The 24,907-nt window shown below is 32.4% G+C and overlaps 1 protein-coding gene across 1 annotated transcript in view; it reads right to left on the minus strand.

Moving 5' to 3' along the window:
- Positions 1 to 7,751: 7,751 nt before the first annotated feature.
- Positions 7,752 to 24,907, minus strand: part of LOC126768085 (uncharacterized) — a 57,691-nt gene continuing 40,535 nt past the window's right edge. The window contains exon 7 of the mRNA XM_050485978.1: positions 7,752 to 7,897. Within this exon, the coding sequence (XP_050341935.1) occupies positions 7,752 to 7,897 (146 nt within the window). The remainder of the gene's footprint in view (positions 7,898 to 24,907) is intronic.

Below are 24,907 nucleotides of genomic sequence, written 5' to 3' on the forward strand. Positions count from 1 at the left end.
CCGCTGTTATTAACATGACTCCCAACTCGAAATGTGGACTGCGCCGTGCAGAAGGTAAGGGGATAGCAGAGAATGATGGAACGTACGCATTTTTGTACTTGCGTGTATTTATATACTCATTATATATATGTATATGTATAGCTATGTAAATCAGTCTAAGTTATTGCATCTTTTGTGAGCTTATGCGGGTTTGATTGTGTTCCGAGCATTTCGGCATGAGCGGCTCGGCGCGTGTGTGTATGTGGGCGCGTATAAACTTCAGAAGTGTTATTAGCGCGTGTAAATTCCATTAGAGGCCCAACAAACTTTTGCACAACAAATGAAATTAAGCCGCACTACTTTTCGTTCAAACTCTTTATCAGCAGAAATGCACAAAATTTTAAATGAGAAACAGGGTTGCTCCGTTTATACAGAAAATGGGTGGAAATCTTTAATAAATCATAAAAACAATGATTTTTGGTAAACAAATAGAACAACAAAAATCTTGAAAGTACACTATTACAATGTTCACAGAGGATTTTCAGGATTGTATTTTCGATTATGTGAAATATTAAGAGTATGTAACAACTGAAGTTTAAATAAAGAAAAATTATGAAATAAATTAATATGACAAAAATAATGAGCTAAAAAATTACAAAATTCATCATTTTATTGATAAGAAAAAAAAAACAAAAACCGAAATTCAAAAATATTAAAAAACAAAAAATTTAAATAAAAAAATAAAGAAAAAAAATTAAAAAAAAAAATAAAAAAAAATTAAAAAAAAATTAAAAACAAGTAAGGAAGGGCTAAGTTCGGGTGTCACCGAACATTTTATACTCTCGCATGATAAGTGATAATCGAGATTTCATCATACGTCATTTACATATTTTTCAAATACCGTATTTTTGTAAAGTTTTATTCCGCTATCATCATTGGTTCCTAATGTACTATATATTATACAGAGAAGGCATCAGATGGAATTCAAAATAGCGTTATATTGGAAGAAGGCGTGGTTGTGAAAAAATATTTCGTACATGTCAAAAGAAAATATTATATAAATTTCAAAATCGGTCTAAAGATATGGTTTTTGGTCCAAAAATTTTCAATTAAAAAAATGCAGCTTCCTTCTGCAATTTCTTCCGTAAAATTTAGTGTTTCTGACGTTTTTTGTTAAACGCACTTTTAGTGATTTTCAACATAACCTTTGTATGGGAGGTATTAAATTTTTGAAATATAGAAATTAAAAAAAAAAAAAGAAAATAATAGTAGTTTCTGAGAATGTAAAAAAACTTAAAACTTTTCCAAAAAATCTGCGTCCAAATAAAAATGCGATCCTTTGTGCCGAAAAATATCTTTAAAGTTATGACACTTTATAGCTTTTCGGTTTCCGCCATTTTGTGGGCGTGGCATTTGGCCGATTTTGCCCATCTTCAAACTTAACCTTCTTATGGAGCCGAGAAATACGTGTACCAAGTTTCATCATGAATCTCAATTTTTACTCAAGTTACAGCTTGCACGGACGGACGGAAAAACGGACAACAGACATCCGGAAACTTTGGTATATATAACCCTATATCTGACTCTTTTAGTTTTAGGACTTACAAACAACCGTTAGGTGAACAAAACTATAATACTCTCCTTAGCAACATTGTTGCGAGAGTATAAAAAATTAAAGAAAAATTAAAGAAAATAATTACAAACCTTAAAAAAATTTAAAAATCTAAATAAAAAAACATTAACTAAAGAAAATATTTATTTTTATTAAATAAATAAATAAAAAAAAAATTGAATGAAAAAAAATTAAATAAAACAAATGAAATAAAACAAATTAAATAAAAAAATTAAATAAAAGAAAAAATTTAATTACATAAAGAATAAAACTAAAATAACTTAAAAAAATCAAAATAATATGCAAAAAATATAAAAAAAAATAAAAAAAATATAAAAAATAAAAAAAAACACACAAAATAAATTTGGAAAAGTTAAAAAAAATTAAAATTAAATATAATAAAAAAAGAGAATTAAAAACTACAAAAAAAAAAGAATTTAAAAAATTAAAAAAATTTTATTTTATATAAAAAAAATAAAATCTTTTTAACAAAAAAATTATTCAAGAAATTTGTATAAAAAATTCATTTTATAAATAAAAGTATATTGAAGAATTACAAAACTAGCAAACTTAACCAAAATGTAGCCACTTAACCCCACATTGAACTCACATCGTAACAGTGCTTGCCACGTAAAATAAAACTGGCAATGATTCAAGAACAAAGTGTGCGCAAAATTAAAAAACTAAATTAAACAAATGTAGGTATTTTTGAATGATTTTGCATATGTACAACGGTACTATGTAAGCGCTAAGCATTCAGTGAAATGTGAATGTAAATTCCTTGCTAATGACGTCGAAGGGGAGGTAAATGTAAATAACAGATGATAAAAAAACGTCACACAAAGAAAGCATTCTAAATATACAGGGTGATACCATGTGATGTGATTAAAACAACTATTAAAAATTTTCACTTAAAAACACTCACATGAATGCCGTCGCCTGCATTAAATCGAAATATGTAAATAATTGCCGTTGAGATTTCTAATAAAGCCGTAACGGTACTTAAAGGCGAAATCGCTTTTTTTTCTCCTTTCTTTTGTCAATTCGTTTTACGTTTCAAAATTATCATTTATACCATATACCTACATACATATAAACATATGGTGCATACAAACATACCACACATACATACATACATATATGTAGATACGTGTGCGAATTACCGCAGACGCGCTGGCACGTTGCACGTTTGTGCGAATACGTATTTGCACACATTTTTGATTACACAATCGATTTGTAGATTGTAGTCTTTTGTTTTCGACATTTCAGCGTTTGAGTTGGATTTGGCATTTGTCGCAGCCAGAGTGAAATAAATTAAGACACACGTATGCATTTGTTTTGACATGTTCGCATAGAAAAGTCCTCATCGTAAAATTAGGTTAACTTCAGAAAAACTTTGTATGTAATATATGTGCATATGTATGTGCATATGGCGTTACGTGATTGGTTTTTTAACGCATGAAAGAGAATAGAGAGTAACTGACCCAAATAAAAAGTTAGAACACAATAAAAAAAACTGAAAATATAATCTTTATTAAAAAAAAAAATGTATGTATGTATATAGTTCGCTACCGAATTTAAATTTCCTTACTTTTTGTATCAACTTTTCATTTATTATTGCGTAGCACTTTCGCTCATTTATCAAAAGCATATAATCACTGTCGCTCGCTCATTCCACTCAATCAACCGGTGGTTGTATGCATTGAGTTGGCCATGGCGTATACGTAACATCAGCAGTGTGCCCATTTACACGCATGAAATTCTCACAAATGACAGTAATTGAAATTGACAAAGTAGGTGAGTGAAGTATTTATCGATTGCGCGAGGCATTTGGTACGAATTATATACATACATATATCAATTTTAGAAATTATGTAGAATAATAGAAAATAAATAAATATAAATAAGAAGTGAATGTAAAATAATGTAATATAAAAATATATAAAAAATTAAGACAAAAATATTTAAAAAATATTAAAAAAAAAAAATATTTAAAAAAATTAAAAAAAATTAAAAAAAATGAAAAAATTTTAAATAAATATTTTTAAAAATTTTTATCAAATTTTTGTTTAAACCTTAACATTAAAATCATCAAAATTTATTTTAAAAACTTAAAAAAAAGTATATTTAACCAATTAATTACAATTAAAAAATAAATAAATATAAAATATATAAAAAAGTACTTAGAAAATTAGGACAAAAAGATTTAAAAAAATTATCAAACATTTTTTTAAAACCTTAACATTAAAATTATCAAACTGTATTTTAAAAACTTAAAACAAATATATTTAAATAAAAAATTAATTATAATTAAAGTATTAAATATATATAAAAAAAATATTTAAAAAAACAAAGACATAAAAAATTACAGAAATATTAAAAAAAAATTAAAACTAACAAACTTTATTTTCAAAACTTAAAAATAAGCATGTTTAGACAAAAATTAATATTTAGTTATAATTAAAATAAAAACAAATTAAAAAAATATAAAATAAAGTAAAAAAAGTTAACAGAAAATAAAAAAAAATTAAAACATTAAAAAAATTAAATCCTTAAATAAAAAAATTTAAAAAATTAGGAGGAAAAATAAAAAAAAATTTAATTAAAATAGTTAATTAAACTTTCAAAAAAAAATTGTAACTTCGAACTAAATTAAAAAAGGAAATAAATTAAATAGAAGTTTAAAAAATTCAAAAATATTGCGAAAAAAATTTAAAACTTACTTAAGGATATTTATTTATAGAATCAAAATAAGAAATAATAACTATTACAAAATTAGTGCTTCCAGTAAGCATTTCAAATATTCAAGGCTACATTGTATGAACACAGTATATTTATTACAAGAAATAAATATGTATTTCTTAAAATTAAATTCTAGAATAACCGAAAGGATTATTATTTTACAATAATAGAACATGAAACCAAGAATTTTAGAGCTTCTATATAAGTAATCCTCCAAGTTGTAAAGAACTATAAATGGAGATCTCAAACTGAAGCCTTAAATCATCATTATAATGAACCTTGACATAAAATATCAAATAAATAAACGATATAGCCAAATTAAATCGCACATATTAAGTACCGTTACGCATAAAAATGCAAAAGGCAACAGCAGAGAGAAAAAACGGTGCGTTAATGCAGTCAGCAAAACGTGGCTCGTTAAACCCCAACAGTACACGAAAGGGAAACAAACACTAAAACATAAAATTTGAAACAGAACCAGCAAAAAAAAACTTTTAAATAAGCAACTCGTACCGTTTAGAACTGTGCAGCCTTAAATTTACAAAAATATAATGAGAAATGCGATATAAATAACAACTTTATGCGCGCCCATAAACCGGTTAATTTTCGAAAAGAGCGAATGCCTGCATTATAAAAAGTGAACGGATATTTCGTTGGCAAAGGTATAAATAAAAGGCGAGCGGAAAACGCGCAAAACTTCAATAATGTCAAAAGCTACTGCAACCAACACTGAGGAGGAGCTGACAAACACAAACAATTTGCTTTATAACAATGTGGAAAACAATTTAAGTGGAATAACTGTCAACACATTACTTTTCGCACGAGGAAACGCCAGCAAATTGCAAGGATAATGCGAAGGAGATGACGACGGCATAAAAAATCAAATGAGATTTCGAGTAAACGAAAAAAATCTTTTTGTGAACTGTGGAATTTCGCGTAAATTTAAAGCGATTAAGTGTGTAAAATCCGAAAATAAAACGAAGCCGAAAATTTTGATGTTGTTTGCTTGCACTTAAAGCCACTCAAGCGAAGCTATGTGTGAATAGAGCTTAATTCTACAAATATATTTTACAAGTATGTATTTTACCAGCGGTGCGTTTGAATAACGCTTAAATTTATAATAAATAGTAATATTTACTAATTTCAGTTATAATGAGCATGGGTAATTATAATAGCCAGTGGAGTGTGTTATATTGCCCGTGGTGCAACGACATCAACAATATAATATATCGAAAATGAGTTTTTTGTTGCTTACGCTTCATTACATAAAATCATATATAATGTAGCATGAAATTTTCAGCTTCCGCTGTCAGATATAAGCAATATATAACCCATATATAACCAATATATAACCATTTCATAACCAATATATAGCCATTTTATAACCAATATATAACCATTTTATAACCAATATATAACCATTTCATAACCAAAACTCAAATTTTGTTTCAATATGAGTGGTTTCTATTATATCGTTTTTCCTTCGCCTGTAAACTTATGAAAAGTGATGTTACGTTATTTCGTATTTTAGATGAGGATACACATATACATACGGTTATATAATGGCTCTTCCAAAAAGCCAGAACGAATTAGTTTGTTTTAGAACAAACCGAAATTTGTTATTCAATTTAATTAAAGTTTTGATGATATTATTTATTGTTGCTTTGCGCTTTTGTTTGTGTTCAAATTTTTGTTTGTGCATTTGTTCCTTTTTCATTCTGTCTTTTATGTATTTATTTTCATATTTTTTTTGGTTTTCTTTATTTTGTTATTTTTCCCCCTTTTTTGTTTTAATTTGTCTTTTTTGTTATTTTTCTCTCTTTCGTTTTATTTTCTTTTATTTGTCTCATATGAGTAGCCCACACGCCGCAAATTAATTTCAATTTCAGTTCATTGAAGCGTTATTTGCTTTGAAATATTTATTTTGTCAGCCAAAAAAGAAAAATAAATATGAAAAAGCAATTATTGTAATTTTGGTGGCAATTTGAAAATAAATCAAATAATTTAGAGGGAAGTGAAATGCATTTTTAGTTAGACTATATTTGAAATCTACAAAAAGTATTGAATTTATTATTTTTGTGAGGTTAATTTTTTTTTTGTTGGTGCAAGATATTTATCAAAAAGTAATAGAGAATATGAATATAATCGAGGTCACAGTCTTTGGGGTCTCTAAAAATGCAGGTAAGATCCGGTTACGCAGACCCGACTGTCGGAACTTTATTTTTGAAAACCATTAATTTTTTTATGATGTATGTCTCATCGGTTTTTAGCTGCCACTTACTCGATTTATGAAAAAAGTATCATCTAAATAGTTTTAACAGTATAGACCTCACTCTCTTGCTTGGTATGTATTGAAAAAAACTTTCTCGGATCTTAAAAAAATGTATACAGCTTTAATAACTTTTAAAATAAGAGTATAGAAAATAAAGATTGCCGAAGATGAAGTAAAAACCACAAAAGCACAAAAAAAAACAAACAAAAGTAGAAAACAAAAATTTTTATATATATTTCCGAGTATTTTTTTTGTCACAATTTATATGTATGCATATATGTACATATATATGCAATTAATTTAATGAGTAAAATATATAAAAAAATAGTTGCTTTAAAAAATTTTAAAAAAAAAAAAAATATTCAATTAAAAAAATTTATATTGTTAGCAAAAAGTATAAAACAATTTTTTTTAAATTATTTTATGCCATTTTGCTTCATTTATTTTGATTGAGAGACAGAAAATTTTTATTGCTTTGATTATTATTTTTTTATATATATATTTATATATTTTTACGCATATAATATACAAGTAACTAAGTTACATGTATAATTGTTATGAAAATATAATTGCATAAATGTTTTTTTTTATAATTATTAATTATCATTTTTTTTTAAATTTAGCTTTATTTATATTTTTTATAATATGTTTTTATTTTTTAAATAGTTTTATTTTTTTATTTAATATTTTTTTATGTATTATTTTATTATTTTTATAATTATTTTTATTTTATTTTTTATTGATTGTTCTTTAAGACTTTTCAAATTCCGCTATATTCATATAGTAAATAAATAAGTTATAATAATTGTTTTGAAAATACATATGAACAACATTTTTTATTATTAATTATTTATTATTATAATAAATATATTTTGTTATTTTTTTAAATTTTTTTTAACTTCATTATTTATAACCTTTAATTAATTTTGTATTATCAGTGCTTTTATTTACACTTTTATAGTTTACTTAGTATTCATCAATCATTCATGCGTTCATTATAATATTTTCCAATATCAAATCACTTTTTGTAACTTTCACTGTTTCATTTCATGGAATTTCACACGCGTTGAAAATACACTCGTTCCCGTTGAAAATTTTTACGCAAACATACAATGGATAATTGGAAGTAAATGGAAATCTGTGTACTTACCTTATGACATAATTAACGCAAACAACACTTTGTGGTTTCAATTTATCATAAACAATTGTGGCTTGTGTCACGATCCAACAGTAACCGCCGTATTTACCCAGGAATCTATAGCGACAAGTCTCACCTTGGCCCTTGCTCAACACTAGAAAGATGGAAGAAAATCAAAAGGAAATTGTAGAAAATATATTACATGTTTGTAAGCAGTATAGATGAGCTATTAATAGCTAAGTAACTTGATACATCGATTAATGTGACATAAATAATGCTTCATATATAATTTATAAAGATAATCACACAATAAGTTACGAAGTATATTGTGAATATTACACGATTTGTGCATTTACTATATACATATGTATTTCTAGTATATAAAAATATGTATTTATAAAAGTTTAGGTATGTATTAATGTAAGTACTCTATGTAAGTATTAATGTAGATATTAAGTTAGCATGCGCCTTAGCTATTCCAGTGAGACATTTGTTGTGGTTACCTAAGACCTTGAAGAGCTAATTACGCAGTTCATTCTATCATTTAACGAGCAATGCAAAAGTATTTAAAATCTTTCGAGTGCTCTCAAATTTCCGTGTTCTATTACGTGTGCTTTATTAGCCAGATTTTGTGGTTTGTCAGGCTAATGTGGCGCCACCCCAGCACGGGGAAGCAATGAAGCATGAATATTGAGGCATAAATAGATTATTCATATAAAAAACATTAGCAAAATAATAAAAAATAATATAATGAAATTTATTAGTAACAAAATAAAAAGTAGTAAAACTAAAATATTAATAATAACGATCAAAATCAAAACGGAAGAAAATAAAATATATGTATGTACCAGGTTGTTCAATAAGTTTTGCCGTTCGATAAGAGAGGGCATTGCTATTAGCCCAAATTTTTTATTGTTTTGTTGGTACACTCTTCATATGAACGTATGTGAAGTTTCATTTAAATCCGTCAATTCATTCTTTGTTTACAAACCATTTAGTGTCGCCGTGTCACAGTATTTTTTTACAATGAAAAAAATTTAATATCGTGCAGTGATAAAATTATTATTTTTGGAAGGTGTAGTACCAAAATAAATTCACGAACGAATGTGAATAGTATATAATGATTGTTCACCTACAATTAGAACAGTAGAAATATGGGTTGCTGAATTTAAACGTGACGGTACAAGCCTTGAAGACGATCCACGTGAAGGACGTTCAAAAAGCGCATCAACACCAGAAATCATAGCCAAAATACAGGATATGGTTTTGGAAGATCGTCGATTAACTGAGATAGATTTAGTGGAGGCTCTACACATTTCATTAGGCAGTGTGAGCCATATTTTAAGTGAAATTTTGGGTTTTAGAAAGCTGTGTGCTGAATGCGACTTTCTCAGCAGCATTTGGAGCGCTTTAAAAGGATAAAGTGGATTTTGTGCGTCGATTCGTCACTATGGATGAGACTTAGGCCTATAACCAAGATTCTGAGTCAAAACAAGAGGCTAAAGAGTGGTGTGGTTGTTCGGCTTCGAAACGAGTTCGTGTCCGGAAATCGACCAAGAAGGTTATGGCATCAGTTTGCTTATCCCTTTTCATTCCTGTTTAAATATATACCCAATTTATTGGGGAACACACACCACTGCTTTGATTGAAATGAAAATATCTGAATTTTAGGTTTGTGTTTAACAATTTTATTTGCTTAAGTTTGTATTTTTACTTAATAAATCTTTATCGATAAAAACGCAAAATCCGAGCATATTTTTAAGCATCTGCCCCTTTGGTACACACTTACAACACTTCCGATGATGACACAACTTTCTCCATCAATCAACCCACTTAACAAAAAGGCTGGGCAAAAGAATTGCGGACAATTTCGTTCTTGGAACATTCGTTCTACCCAGCGCCCCGTCGATTACATACATTTCGGTACACATTTATCTAATGTGGAAAAAATGTTCTTATTTGCTACTGTAATCTTTACATAAAAAATATTTTCTCATTTTTTATTCAAGATGTTTGGGATTACGAATTAGTCCCCAATTATTATACCCTGAACGGGGTATATTAAGTTTGTCACGAAGTTTGTAACACCCAGAAGAAAGCGTCGGTGACCCTATAAAGTGTATATATAAATGATCAGTATGTTGAGCTGAGTCGATTTAACCATGTCCGTCTGTCCGTCCATTTGTCCGTCTGTATATATACGAACTAGTCCCTCAGTTTTTAAGATATCGTTTTGAAATTTTGCAAACGTCATTTTCTCTTCAAGAAGCTGTTCATTTGTCGGAACTGCTGATATCGGACCACTATAACATATAGCTGCCATACAAACTGAACGATCGGAATCAATTTCTTGTATGGAAAACTTTCACATTTGTCAATGTATCCTCACAAAAGTTGGCACAGGTTATTTTCTAAAGCAACAATGTAATCTCCGAAGAAATTGTTCAGATCGGTTAACTATATCATATAGCTGCCATACAAACTGTACGATCGGAATCAAATGCTTGCTTGAGAAACTTCCTCATTTAACGATATATCTTCACGAAATTTGGTATGAGATAATCTCCGCAAAAATTGTTCAGATCGGATTACTATAGCATATATGTAGCTTCCATACAAACTGGACACATAGTTACTAAAAGAAATACACCTGTGAAGGGTATAATAGCTTCGGTGCAGCCGAAGTTAACGTTTTCTTCTTGTTTTATTATTAATATTATGCAATTATTTATTACCGTTATGTGGCAGACTGATTTTGAACTATTTGCTTTTATTTTGAACCCACTACGGGCCTCTTTTGGTTGTTCGCTCTAACTATAGCATAATTTTAGGCTAACATGCATTGTTAAACATGCTTGCAAATTATACCGAAATGAGCCATAAAGTTTTGAGATTTCTTTGCGAAATTATGTAAATAAAAACATAAATTTCTAAAAATATGCTTTTCAAATTACAACAAACACCCACGCAATTAAAATATTTGTTTGGAGAAAACCTGCCATATACTGTACTTACAATAAGTATAGGCGATAAAAAGCAAACTTCACCGAAATAAAAATTCATAACGGTGTAATGCATACCTATAAATTTAATTTAATATTGAGGTAAAAGTGATTTTGTGACATTTGGGGCCGCAATTCTATTGGGTCTCAAGTATGTAAGTGTGCATGTACCAATCATAACCAAACTTCGACCATCTGAAATACAAAGGAAGGTTATGTCGACACCACAATTTCCCTTGCGATTAAACGTGGTAATAACTGCCGGCACAGAAACCACAGAAAAGTAATTACCAAAAATTTACAGCCTCATTAAGGCAGCTTATGGCCCACTGATAGTATGCTCAGCATAATTGTTATTTTACTTAGCTGGCTTTTGATTTTTTTATCGATTTTAGGCTGCCACAGGTGAAAAGCCCATAAGGCGGCACACTAACGGACAGCCGAAAGAGCAACAAATACACAAATTAATTAATAACAATGCAGCTAAAAATAACAAAGCCAATTCTGAAATAATGTCGCAAGACAAGCTGCTGAAAAGGCTTTTAGGCAAAAGCAATTTGGCATAGAAATAATTAAAAGAAGCTTTATCGGTTAGGGCAGGAAATAAAGGAGGGAACAGCTGGGTTTTGTATTAAAATGAGTTTTTACTCATAAACTTAATTGCTTGCATTTATATAAAAATATAGAAGACATATAGTAATTTAAGCGTTACCACAACAAAAAGTTTGAAAAACTGAGCATTTTAAATTTCAACATAGAAATATATTTTACAAGTCGGCTTACTTTTACACAAAGATTAACTTCAAAAAATATTAAAAAAAAAAAAATTAATTAATCCTGAAAGAACTTTAATCGCTTTACTCGATAAGAAAATAAATAAATATTCACTCTGCACAGTACAATAACAATAAAAAGAGATAAAGAAAAACGAAAAAAAGCAAACAAACTTACATTTTAACAAAAACAATAACAATAAAATATGTAGATGGGCTACGCAAGCATGCCTCTAGCCAAGTTCAATATCTTTCTGCTCGGCACCGACCGCGTACCCCAAAAAAATCTTGCCTGCTTCCCGCTTGCACACACACTGCCTTGCGAAAGACAGAATGAATTCATTCGATTAATTCAAAATCAGTAGCAGAAAATTAGTTTTATTCTGTTTTCTTTCACGAATTAATTTCACTGCAAACACACACCCACTGAAAATGAGAGAGAGCGCGAGCGAAAAGCAAAAAAAAAAAAACAGCAATGGCAAGGCAATGAAGAAAAAACCAAAACATGCATGAGGCTCCCGAGGAGGTGACCAGCAAAAAACACAAATGTAACAGCAGCTGACTAGAAGTATATAGATATATATACATATATATATATAATATATATACACACGGTGTGTCCGTAGTTGTACTAATGGAAGCCAGCAAAAAAATGAGAAGCGGATTAATTATTTAGTCAACAAATCAACATGATAATTCTGATGCCTACACACCGAGCACAGCGTATGTTCATGCTATTAGTTCATGAATTAGCCGCTAACTAGCGATTTAGACTGGATATAAAAAATGCGTGCAATAAAAAAGGCTCATAAAATATCACAAAACATATATTACCATCTAAGCATCTGACAGGTCAACATATGTAGATGACGCTACTAGTGTTGAATTCATATGATTTTTAGTTAGGCCTAAACTTGGAAAATTGCGTGTATAAATTTGACAGCTGTCGGATCATTAGTTTTTGAATTATGTCATTTTGAATGAAACAACTTTTGTTATTGTTTAAAAATGGTTAAGAAGGAATATCACGTGTTGATAAAATATTGCTTTTTGGAGAGAAAAAGTACAGTTGAAGCAAAAGCTTGGTTTGAAGACGAGTTTCCGGACACTACCCAAGGAAAATCAGCCATCAAGGATTAGTATGCTAAGTTTAAACGTGGCAAAATGAGCACCGAAGACGGTGAACCAAGAGGTTGTTACCGACAAAAAAATCAAAAAAGTCCACAAAATTATTTTGGATGAGCGTAAAGTGAAGTTGTTCGGGATGGCAGGCACTCCAAAGATATTAACTGAACGTGTACATTGCATCATTCATGAACATTTTGATATGAGAGAAAGCTCTGAACAAAGTGGGTTCCCTGCGAGCCCACTTTACGCCAAAAACAACGACGAGTTCAAGATTCGGAGCAGTGTTTAGAGATGCTTAAGCGTAAAAAACGCGAGTTTTTGCATCGATTTGTGACAATGCATGAAACATAGCTGCATTCATTCACTACGAAGACCAATCGACAGTCATTCCGAGTGGACTGAATACGATGAACCCGCTTCAAAGCGTGGAAAAACGCTACAATCAGCTGCAAGGTTATGGCGTCGCTATTTTGAGATGATTAATCGTAATTTGGATTGACTACCATCAACAGCGACTATTTCAGAGTGTTATTGGGCCGTTTGAGAGCCGAAAAACGGCTGTATTTGAAGAAAAAGAGAGTGCTATTTCACCAAGGCAATGCACTGTATCACATGGCAGTGCAAACGATGGCAAAAATCCAAGAATTGTGGCTCAAATTGCTTACGCATCCAATACGGTGGATGGAAGTATTCTATAGAAAAGGCCCCCAGCGACTATTCGCTGTTCTCAGGTCTTAAAAGAATTCTCGCTCTGAAGAAATTTTCGTCGAATGAAGAAGTGCAGGCCGAAACTGAGACCTATTATGAAGCAAAGAGCGAATCTTACTACAAAAATGGTATCGAAAAGTTTGAGGGTCGCTTTAATCAGCGTGTTAGCCTTAAAGCGAACTATGTTGAATAAATTGAATTTTGCAAAAACAAAAATGTGTTTTACAAAGGTAGGCCGGAGACTGCTCAATTGACCAGTTAATATGGCGTTTAAGCAACAAAGGAAAGGAAATGTTAAGAATTTGAGAATTTCAAATTAAAAAATAAAATTTTTTTTAATTTTTTTAAATATAATCGAAGCTCGAAACATTTGAAGTGTTTGCTTTTACAAAACATACAACTGTGCCCAAAAAAAACGATGACATTGTATTTATTTTTAAAAATCTTTATTTATTCATCCAAATCATTTTCATCCCCTTCAAAGTAATCCCCTCCCTATGCAATGCACTTATGCCAACGGATTTTCCAATCTTCGAAACACTGGTTGTAATCACTTTCCGGGATGGCCTTCAGTTCCGTCTTCGCTGCGGCTTGAATCTCCTCTATCGTATAAAAACGGTGTCCCCGGAGCGGTCTTTTGAGCTTGGTGAATACGGTGGTTGCGGAACGATATGGGTTGAGTTTTTGGCGAAATGATCACGAATTACGAGGGCAGTATGGGATGGTGCATTATCGTGGTGTAAAAACCAAGAATTGTCTTTCCACAATTCCGGCCTTTTTAGGCGGATAGCGTTACGCAAACAACGCATAACGTTCAAATAATATTCCTTGTTGACTGTTTGACCGGTTGGAAGGAATTCATAAAGCACAACACCACGATAATCGAAGAAAACAGTCAACATGACCTTGATTTTTGAGCAACTTTTTTGGTCTCGGCTCTCTTTTGGCATGATATTCGCTCGATTGATCGGTTGTTTCGGGGTCGTAAGCATAGATGCGTTATAATGCATTCCATGACACCATGGTAGTCGGAAAGCATCTTTTCACACACTTCAACGCGACGCCTTTTTTCCAAAAAATTCAATGTTTTCGGTACCAGTCGAGATTTGACGCGCTTGAGGCCCAAAACATCGATCAAAATGGTATTGGCTGAGCCTTTCGATATGTCAACTTCATCAGCAAGGTCACTAATTATTAATCGACGATTTTTCAACACCAAATCTTTGATTTGTTGAACGTGAGCTTCGTCGGTTCAGGTTGATGATCGCTCTGGACGCTCTTCGTCTTCGACACGTTCACGGCCGGCTTGGAACTCACTATATCACTTGTAAACATTTTTTTAGACATAGCCTTATCACCAAAGTCTTTCTGCACCATCCTCAACGTATCCGCAGCAGAAAATTGATTCCCTAAACAAAATTTAATGCAAATTCTTTGCTCAACAAATTTCGACAACGCAAAAAACGAAAAACTCACTTTTAGCAGCTCACAAAACGACACGTATCTCAAACACTAATGAATATTTTGACATGAAATTTTACATAAATGTGACTGACAGTACTACCAACCTAAAAAAAAAATAATTCTCCAAATCCTTCGACGCGCGCAGTTTAAATTCAAATGTCACCTTATTTTTTGGGCACAGTAGTATATTTTTTTGGGACGCCGCCATTTTGTCAAAAATTAAAAAAATTGTCTGTAATTTTAAGCAGAAAAATCTTCCTCGGCGCCATAAACCATTTTGCAGAAATGCTGGAGATTGACTACGCCATCAAGCAAATCCATAATTTTGCAAAATGAATAACGGTGTGTTAAATTCTGTATAAGCGCCTTATTCTTATTTATTTATTATATAAAAACTTAACAAAAAAAAATTACAAAAAAAAAAAAAAATTAACGAAATCTGAACATTTAAGGGGGGAGCTTGCTTTAGAAGCTTCAAAAAATCGATTTTTTTGCTTAAATCTGTTTAAAAATAATCTAAGAATATGCCCCTAAAGTTTTAGATGGGAATTCGAAATATTTTCGAAGCTAGAAGAGAAATAGTGAGCGAGCGTCTAGCAGGATAGAAAAAAAACTAAACTTCGTATGGACAAAGTTTATTATATTTGGCATTAAATTATCTTCAATTTAAACTAAAAAAAACTAAGAAAATTCAAGTTTTAACATATTTTTAAACAACATAAAGTAAAACTTTTTGGTCAAAAACCACTTCTTTTCAATTTTTAAAAAATTTGTAAGATTTTACACTTTTTTTTTGAATTTTTTTAGTTTAACCAGAAGATAAATTATTAAAAAATATGAAAATCTTTGAATTTTTTTTTTCGATAGAAATTGCGACCTGCATTCTGCCCGCCGTCCGACAAATGTACATGCGAGATGCATCGGGCAATTGCTTCCCAAAGGCAGAATATCAAAGATTTCGTATACAAAAAATTTGTGAATGATGTATAAATATATAACTATAAACCCTGGAAATTTCGCTTTAATCACTTATTTCTTTCCCTCCCAAAAAAATTCTAAAAACAATCGATTTTTTGAAGACTCCAAAGCAGGCTCCCCCCTTAAGTCGAATTTTAGGTTTCAAACCAAATTGGTATCCTGTTGATGCAGAGTAAATTCCATATTTCACGAAGTGTAAAACCAAAAAACTCTTATATTAAACTTTAAAGTTTAGATACACGAAAGACAAAAGTTTCACTCCCTTCCGAGCTACAGACTTCCGGCATGCTGTCAAATGTGCACTCATTGGAGTCACTCCCTCACATTTAGATTTTTCATTTAAAAAGTTATTTTCACATTTAAACCATGTTGTGCGAAAAACTTTTGCAACACCGGAGAAATGTTGTCCCTACACACACACACACACACACATGTTGTTACAGACAATGTACTGTTACCACGAACGCCAGCAAAAGCAACAACCCCACAGCAGCGAATTCAACAGCTTTTGGAGGTCAATGAAATATGCCAGCAGCAAGGAAGAATGACGGAATAAATTGTAAGCTGAGTTGGCAGCGAAAGGGTGTGAGCTAACGCTGCTTGTGCCGTGCAACAAATGCAAAGTGCAACAACGCAACAGAATGTACTGCTGCGTATGCGTGTCTGTATGTGTTTGTATTTTATTCTCGTCGGAATGCCGGCATACCGCGGATGCATTGTAGTATTTATGGCATTAACCGTTGTTAAGCTGGCCGCATCAAGTAAATAGAAATAAGACAAAACGAAATGGAAGTGCAAGAGGAAGAGGAAACAACAACAACAACAACAGAAGCGTGCTTCCCAATGAACTTGATGTGTCCTTTAGTCAAGGACTTTTCCGGGTGGCGGCAGCAGCTCACAGCCAGTCAACCAGCCAACCAGTCAACCAGCCAGGAAGCCAAGGCATGAAGGTATCAAGTGCTGTCAGTAGCGACAGCAACACTCGTACGCCAGTCATACGTGCCACAACTTAACGGTTGCCAAAATTTATGAACATGCGCTAGCCAATATTGAGCGCTGCTCAAGTGCAACGCGCCGGCATGCAGCAGACCGAGCAGACCCGTTGCAATGTAGATAAGCAGCCAGAGGCATGCAGCAGCATATAGACGATGGAAATGACAGTCATTTATATAAAATAGCACATATAGAATTATACTTGGCGCATTATTGTCCATCAAACCGGCAACGCAGAATGGAAAATCACAACAACGAAAGTAAATGTGCGAGCGACAGATATAAGGCACATAAACTCAAGTACCTATGGCGGTCGGTTTTCGAGTAAGCAGACGTAAAACTATCAACCATGCAGTGGAAGTGGAAAACGGAATACAAATACAAGACTAATCAAATCTGTAATGCTGCTTTCAAGGTTATGTAACAAGTAAGTGGTCAAAGAAAGCAAAACTTACGCGCTTACCAGGGTCGTTGGGTAAAGTAACTAAGGAGTAAAGTAAAGAAGGAAGACTTCAAATCCTAATAAATTGACTTAAGTTGTCTCATTTACGCCAGTAGCAAGGTAAGAGAGTAGCGAATCGAACAGACTATTGTGTTTTTGATGTAACCTTGCATCTTTGGTGAAATAATGCTTCTTTTCGGTTCATACTACATTTACTAAGTTCTCGGCAGCTATATGCTTTAGTTAGGTTATGTTAGATGGCTGATCTAGTGATCGCACATGAACTGCTATAGGTAGTCCTTCGTAAAGCCGTAGAAAAAGAAGAACTCCTGTGTTCGATATTATAAGTTTGCAAAGCGTTTAGTGGTCAGTACAAATTTGCACAGACGCTTAATTTCCATTCCCGCCAGTTCGGTGAGATGTCTGAAGGTATGCGGGGTATGGTTTAATTCTTGAACTCCCAAACGCGGGACAGTCAAGAAGGTAGTGTTGAGTTGTTTCCACCTCATCTTCTTCCATACAGCTTCTGCAGTCTGGTAAGATTCCCAACCATACAGCATGGACGCCAATAGAACAATGGTTTGTTAAAAGCCGCACAACTAGTGAAATGCTAGCCTTACTGAGGGAAAAGAGATCACTTGATCGATCTGGGGTCAAAAAGCTTTTGCGACAGCGCATGTACCGACGGTGGCCCAGCGCTGTCCAGCTGGATATAGGAACACCGAATTGCTCCCATTCTACCGATAGCGGTTCTAGGTTGCCTTTCCTTGGTAGCTCATCAGCTTTACAATTTCCTGCCACACCGCTATGGCCTGGCGCTCATACCATTCTTGTCACATAGTCACTCGATGCTATTGATAACGAGGTTAGAGACTTCTTGACCAACCCGGAACGCACTGTTAATGAGTTTAAGGCTAGTAAAGCCGCTCTGCTATCTGAGCGGATGATCACTTCTCTAAAGAAGGCTGCACACCGTAACAGTAAACCTACTGCCACCTTAATGGCTGCAACCGCGGCTTTGAAGACACTACAATAGTCAGGTAGTCTGATGCTGGAGTTGATAGAGAACTCCTGACAGTAAACTACTCCACCAACCTTTCCACAAAGTTTGACACATTCGTAAAGAAGCTCACTGGCACTTTCCTCCAACGGCTTCTTGTCACTAACAACTCCCTTGCCGGTATGTGGGCAGAAAAAGAGCCGCCAGAGTTCGGTTTGGTATATGCTGTAGTGGTCCAATCTCAAAATTTCGATAAATACACTGTTCACTGGCGCGATAAGGACAAGTGCAAAATTTTAGACTGACATCTCGAAAATTGAGGGTATAGCTGGTATAAGATATGTTAAAATACAAACTTAGTAGCACTTTAATGAAATTTCCGCAAACTCTCTAGTATCAAATTCAAATCTCTACTCGATCAAATTTTTTACAAAAGCTCAGCTCTCAAATATAGTAAGGAAAGAAATGGCGAATCGAAGAATCGACTTTATAATAGTTATATATGTAATTACATGAAGTATACCTTTCAAGCTAAACTCGTAGTGAGAATAATATTGTGTATCGAATTTGTAGTGTATTTGCTTCTCACAAGTAAGCCCTTGAATGGAATCACATAACAGTAAATCATCGTCATCATTTCAATTCATTTCATGCAACGGCAGAAAGCAATGATTGAGCCAGAAGTTAGGGTGGTGAGGTAGTACAACCAAAGGATTCTATAGCAGGCAGACACACAAACAAACCGACAGACGCAAACAGTTAGCCGCAATAGTCCGAAGTCCGAGTGTATGCAGCAGAAGTGCAATTCAGTGCATTGCCAATGCGACCATTGCAATATTAGTGTATATAGTATATGTGGCAGAAGTGTATCGTTGGCCAGGAGCAGTACCACAATAATAGCCCAAGCACTGAGTAGCGAAATGATAGCAGTTATGTACACCGCCTGCCAACAGCGCGCCGGCGATCGTTTATTTTCATTTGATTATTTGCGGTCATCATGAAAATGAAAAGGAAAACTCGCCACACATGCATACATACTTACATATGTAACGGTTAAGCAGACTGTGATATATCCACTAAAGCGTCGCATATTTCTCTTAATGCCCATGTTTGCCTGAGCTGGCTGGGATAAGAAAATACAAACGAGCGCAACGCCGGCCAAAGCATATAAACATAAATCAAGGATTTGTTTGCTCGGATTTCGAACGTGCGTTGGATGCATTTCTGCTAGAAGGAAGTAGGAAAAGGTGCATATACACACGGAATATCACACACAGGCATGCCTGTCCGCACCTTACCCCGCTTGCTTGCTGAAATCTTGTCGAACGTTGTTTGTTTTGTGTTTGCAGCAGGATAAAATCGTTATGACCATCAGCTTACGGTCACTTAGTTACACACACCAACAATGAGTGTCGAAGTAGTGTATTGGAAAATATTGCAATCCTTTGCATTGAGCAGGTAATTGTGATTTCTTGCAATTGCAATGACCTTTCGAACCGAGCAAAGGTTATCTCAAAAGCGTTTATGGCCCATTAGTTGAGGAAAAAAAAGCTTTTGCTCGACAAATTATTACCAGTTCAAAGCTTATGGTGAACTGCCTCTAGAAGTCTTCGGGATTATTGCGTGAATTTAATAATTTTTCAAACTTAAAAATTAAACTCTATTCTCAAATAAAAGCCATATTTCAACAGTTGTCTACAATATTTCATGCAATTGCGTCACATACAGCGCATCAGCTTGTCGTAATTTGAAATTGAAGCGAATTACTTGTGAAATTCACACGCTACGTAAACTTATTTCATAACTGCAAAACAATTTGGTTTTATGAAAATGTTACTCATACGCCAGGGCGCACCGCAGAGCTAAGCATTTGCATACTGCATATGTATAAGTGCATGGCATGCATGTATGTGTGTGTTGCCTTGCGGTTCAAGCAATGTCAACAAATGCCGAAGACATGCTTTCGTTGCACATGCAAGTATTATATATACACACGTGTGTGGCATGCAACAAATTTAACAGCAGATTTAGCTGCACATCATAATGTCAGTCAAGGGGAAAATTGCATTTTTACCTTTAGGCAAACGGCATTTGTACGTGAGCAAGCAGACTAAACACCAATAATAAGCGGTGACTGTGGAAAAAAATGCTGCAGATAACTAGTAGTAAATGAGGAAGGAACGAACAAAGACGATGACTTGACAAAGAGAACTCTTACAAGCGAACAGATTCAAACTGTTTCTAAAATCGAATTAAATTTTCAAAGCATGAAAGTTTTATTTTTTTGTAATAACTCAAATAAACTTTTTGAATACTTAAAAAACTCGTGCCGTGTCTAAGAAAAAAGGGCGAAATTGCACGTGTTGAATCTGAAAGTGCATACGCACGCATTCTACGGATTTAAATCTTAGAAGCATTTTTCTATACTTAACAATACAATGTCGAGTGTGATGATATCATTACTAGCTCTAATTACATTACAAATACAAATACGAACCCCATTACTAACCTAATTACAATAACAGCAATACTAGTGATATTATAAACATCAATTGCATTAACTTTACTGCAAATAATATTAATATCATTATCAATCCTAGTTACAATACCATTACAAATACCAATACTATAATCATTACTAATATAACAACATAATTACCGCTACCAATACCGTTAACAACAATAATCTCCAGTTTGGTGATATCATTACCAGCTCTAATAACATTACAAATACAAATACGAACACCATTACTAACCTAATTACAATAACAGTAACACTAGTGATATTATAAACATCAATTGCATAAACTTTACTGCAAATAATATTAATATCATTATCAATCCTAGTTACAATACCATTACAAATACCAATACTATAATCATTACTAATATAACAAGATAATTACCGCTACCAATATCTTTAACAACAATAATCTCCAGTTTGGTGATATCATTACTAGCTCCAATAATATTACAAATACATATACGAACACCATTACTAACATAATTACAATAATAGTAATGCTAATGATGCTATAAATATCAATTGCATTAACTTTACTGCAAATAATATTAATATCATTATAAATACTAGTTACAATACCATTACAAGTACCAATACTATAATCATTACTGATGTAACAACATAATTACCGCTACAAATACCGTTAACAACAATAATTTCCAATTTGGTGGTATCATTACTAGCTCCAATAATATTACAAATACATATACGAACACCATTACTAACATAATTACAATAATAGTAATGCTAATGATGCTATAAATATCAATTGCATTAACTTTACTGCAACTAATATTAATATCACCATAAATACTAGTTACAATACCATTACAAGTACCAATACTATAATCATTACTGATGTAACAACATAATTACCGCTACAAATACCGTTAACAACAAATAACAATTAAAATAGCATTTATCATTACTGTTATATTCACAATTACAATAATTGGACAACCAATATATTTAAAAATCAAAATAATTAGAAAAACAGTTTCATTAACACTTTTTAAGCAGACGTCAAGGACATTACTAGTACCAATAAATTAACAGTATCATTTATTTTTTCAATATCAATACCGTTACCGGTCAGTACTCAAAGAACAATACCTGAAATTACTAAAACAATTAATTATAGAAATGACAATAATTGCAAAACAGTACCATTATCAATACCAATACCATTCCATATTGTATTGCCATACAAATTAAAATTTACAGTGCAATTATTAATACTTTTAAATTTTTTCTGAATTACCAGCATTACCAATACAAATACATAAACAATTACCTATCCCTACTGTATCATATTGACATACAAACTAAAATTTACAGTGTAATTAACATAATATTAAGTATTATTATTAATAATTAATATAACACTTAGGAATTTTTTCTAAACTACCAGCATTACCAATACTAATATTCAAGCAATATCCTATCCCTATTGTAACATATTGGTATACAAACTAGAATTTATAGTGTAATTATTTTAATAATTATAATTTTTTTCTAAATTCTAAATAAATAAAGCAATAACCAAGCCTAACAGAAAAAAAAACATTCAGTTTTTAATATAAAATTGCAGGGTAATTAATTAATAACTTATAATATATATTTTCCCTGAACTAAAACCATTATAAATACCAATACCCAAAGAATTACCAATCATCGCCGAAATAAAAACAACCAGTATTTAATATACTAAAATTTGCAGTGCTACTAATTCAGTAATAAAGCATTTGCTCTAAATTACTAACATTACCAATACCATTACCCAAGCAATTACCGACCCAAAGAGGTATAAAAACATACAGTACTTAATATACCAAAATTTACAGTGTAATTATTTTTATACTTATACATTTGCTCTAAATTACCACCATTACAAATACCAATACCCAAAGAATTACCAATCCTAACAGAAATAAAAACAACCAGTACTTAATATACTAAACTTTACAGTACAATTAATTTAATACTTTTAAATTCCAGCTGAACTAAAATACAAATCTTCGTATGCATTTCAAAATGAAAAAAAAACTTCGTGAAAACTTCTAAAAATAGAAACATAAAGAAAATAATGTCACAGTTGGAACTTTTCAATTGCATAAATTTGACTACCAAATTGAGCTTGTTAGTTTGAAACTTTGCAACTTTCAGAATCTACAAAGTGAGGAAAGACATTAGATGGCACTTATCTAGTAGAGCAAAAATAATTTTTTATTTATACGTAATTACTTGGAACTTCATTAAAACAATATTTGCACAAACTACTGAAAATAAAATTGGCGAAAGAGAGGTGGAAGCAAACAATTAAATAAGGGCTAAAAAACTACATTAAAAAAGCGGAGAATGAAAAAAAGAAATCTGTTTAAATTTTTGTTTTTTTTTTTTTAATTTTAAGCGGTACTTGAGTACTTAAGTTTTATAAAAATTGTAATTAGCATTCTTTTGCTAAAATTTAATTGAAGCGCTTGCTGTAAAGATTTCAATTTGGAAATTGTCGTCGTAATCATTTCGTTGCTTTGCGCGCATCAGCACCCGCTACCCGCTTCTCGCTTGCCAAATATTCAAATTTTCATTTAATTTTGTAATGAATGCAATGAAGTCCATTCACATTATTATCAGTGTTCCGTTTTATGTGCACATTGATTCGTCTTTAGTGTGTGTGTGGAAGAGAAGAGAGCGAGCGAGCAGTGCCAAGCAATTTGCAGCACCTGCAGTAAAGTTAGCGTTAATTAACTCAATTTAAGTACGAAAAAACATTACAGCGAACGCAGAGGGTTTTAGCGGAGCGCCGCCACCCAGTGCTCGCCAGTCAATATAACGGTACCGAAATTAAATAAATAACTCGTACACTCGCACATACATACATAAAGCCAATGAAGTTGTTTTGACTACTTTCGGGCGTTCGTAATGTCTTTAATAGCAATACCAACAACAATTCGTGCGCTTTATGAAAACAACAAAAATGCCGAGCATTATGTGTACTAATTAATTGTAAAATAGAATTTGACAGCACTGTTCCGTTGGCTACTTCCTAACGGATATTGGTAAGAGGGTCTAGATGGAGACGGAAAATATATCTATAGTATATGACGGTGCAAAGTGTGTTGTAGTATTGGGAGAGGAAGGCAGTAGCCTCTCAACGAATAACTAACATCGTCACTCAAACGCTTTGGATTTAATTATCTAATTTATTTGCTGAAAAGTTGCACGTTTGTGGCAAATTAGAAAATTTGAAGGGTTTCTTGAGTATTAGAAATCTTGAAGCATGAAAAATCCAATGAAATACGAGCAGTAAATGAAATTTGAACGAAAATAAGTTTGTATATGCTCAAAAGGTTTTTAGTTTCCGCTCTTCATTAGATGAATACTTTTCGGAATCGAAAAAAAAAATCTCAGCAGACAAATGGTTAGTATTTCAAGATTTAATCGTAATAAAAATTAGAAGAAAATAAACGATAAATAAAGCAAACACACAGAAAGTTAAGCGAAAGAGGAAAATTACTTTCGCGCCAGCAACAACAAGGAGTAGTGCGCACCGGCTGGTGAAGATGTTGTTTGCGAAACTTTACACATTTTCATGCTGTAAAACACAAAACAATTAAAATCTGCGAAGAAAACTGCAACGCGTCCAATTAGACTGTTACGCTGATGCAAGGCGTTAAATGTGATAAAGTCAGAGTAGAGAGACAGAGAGAGAGAGAGAGAGAGAGAGAGTGATTTGAGGTTGGCATGAAGTTTGCCAAGAATCGACCATAACTTGGCGAACAAACTAATTGTCGTGCATTAAAACTAATAGCAAACCGGCAGGATGCAATGCTGGTGCGGCGCGTACGACGAACAGGGTGGCAGCGGCGGGGGTGAACGACCAGACCAGCCAAGCGACTGAAGCAGGAGCAACAATTGTTGCTAGTCAGCAGAGATTGCAACAGCGAAACGGAAGTGCACAGCAACAACGAAAGTGACAACAACAACATATTTGGCAGCAACAACAATAAATAAAACAACAACATCATAAATGTTGCAACAACAACAAAAAAGATGCAACAGCAATATAAAAATGCAACAACAACAAAAATTTTGCAACAACAACAAAAATGCGGCAACAACAACAAAAGCAATTAGACAAAAATTAAGCAA

The sequence above is a fragment of the Bactrocera neohumeralis genome, chromosome 2 (genome assembly GCF_024586455.1).
Source record: "Bactrocera neohumeralis isolate Rockhampton chromosome 2, APGP_CSIRO_Bneo_wtdbg2-racon-allhic-juicebox.fasta_v2, whole genome shotgun sequence".
In the NCBI taxonomy this organism is placed as follows: domain Eukaryota; kingdom Metazoa; phylum Arthropoda; class Insecta; order Diptera; family Tephritidae; genus Bactrocera; species Bactrocera neohumeralis.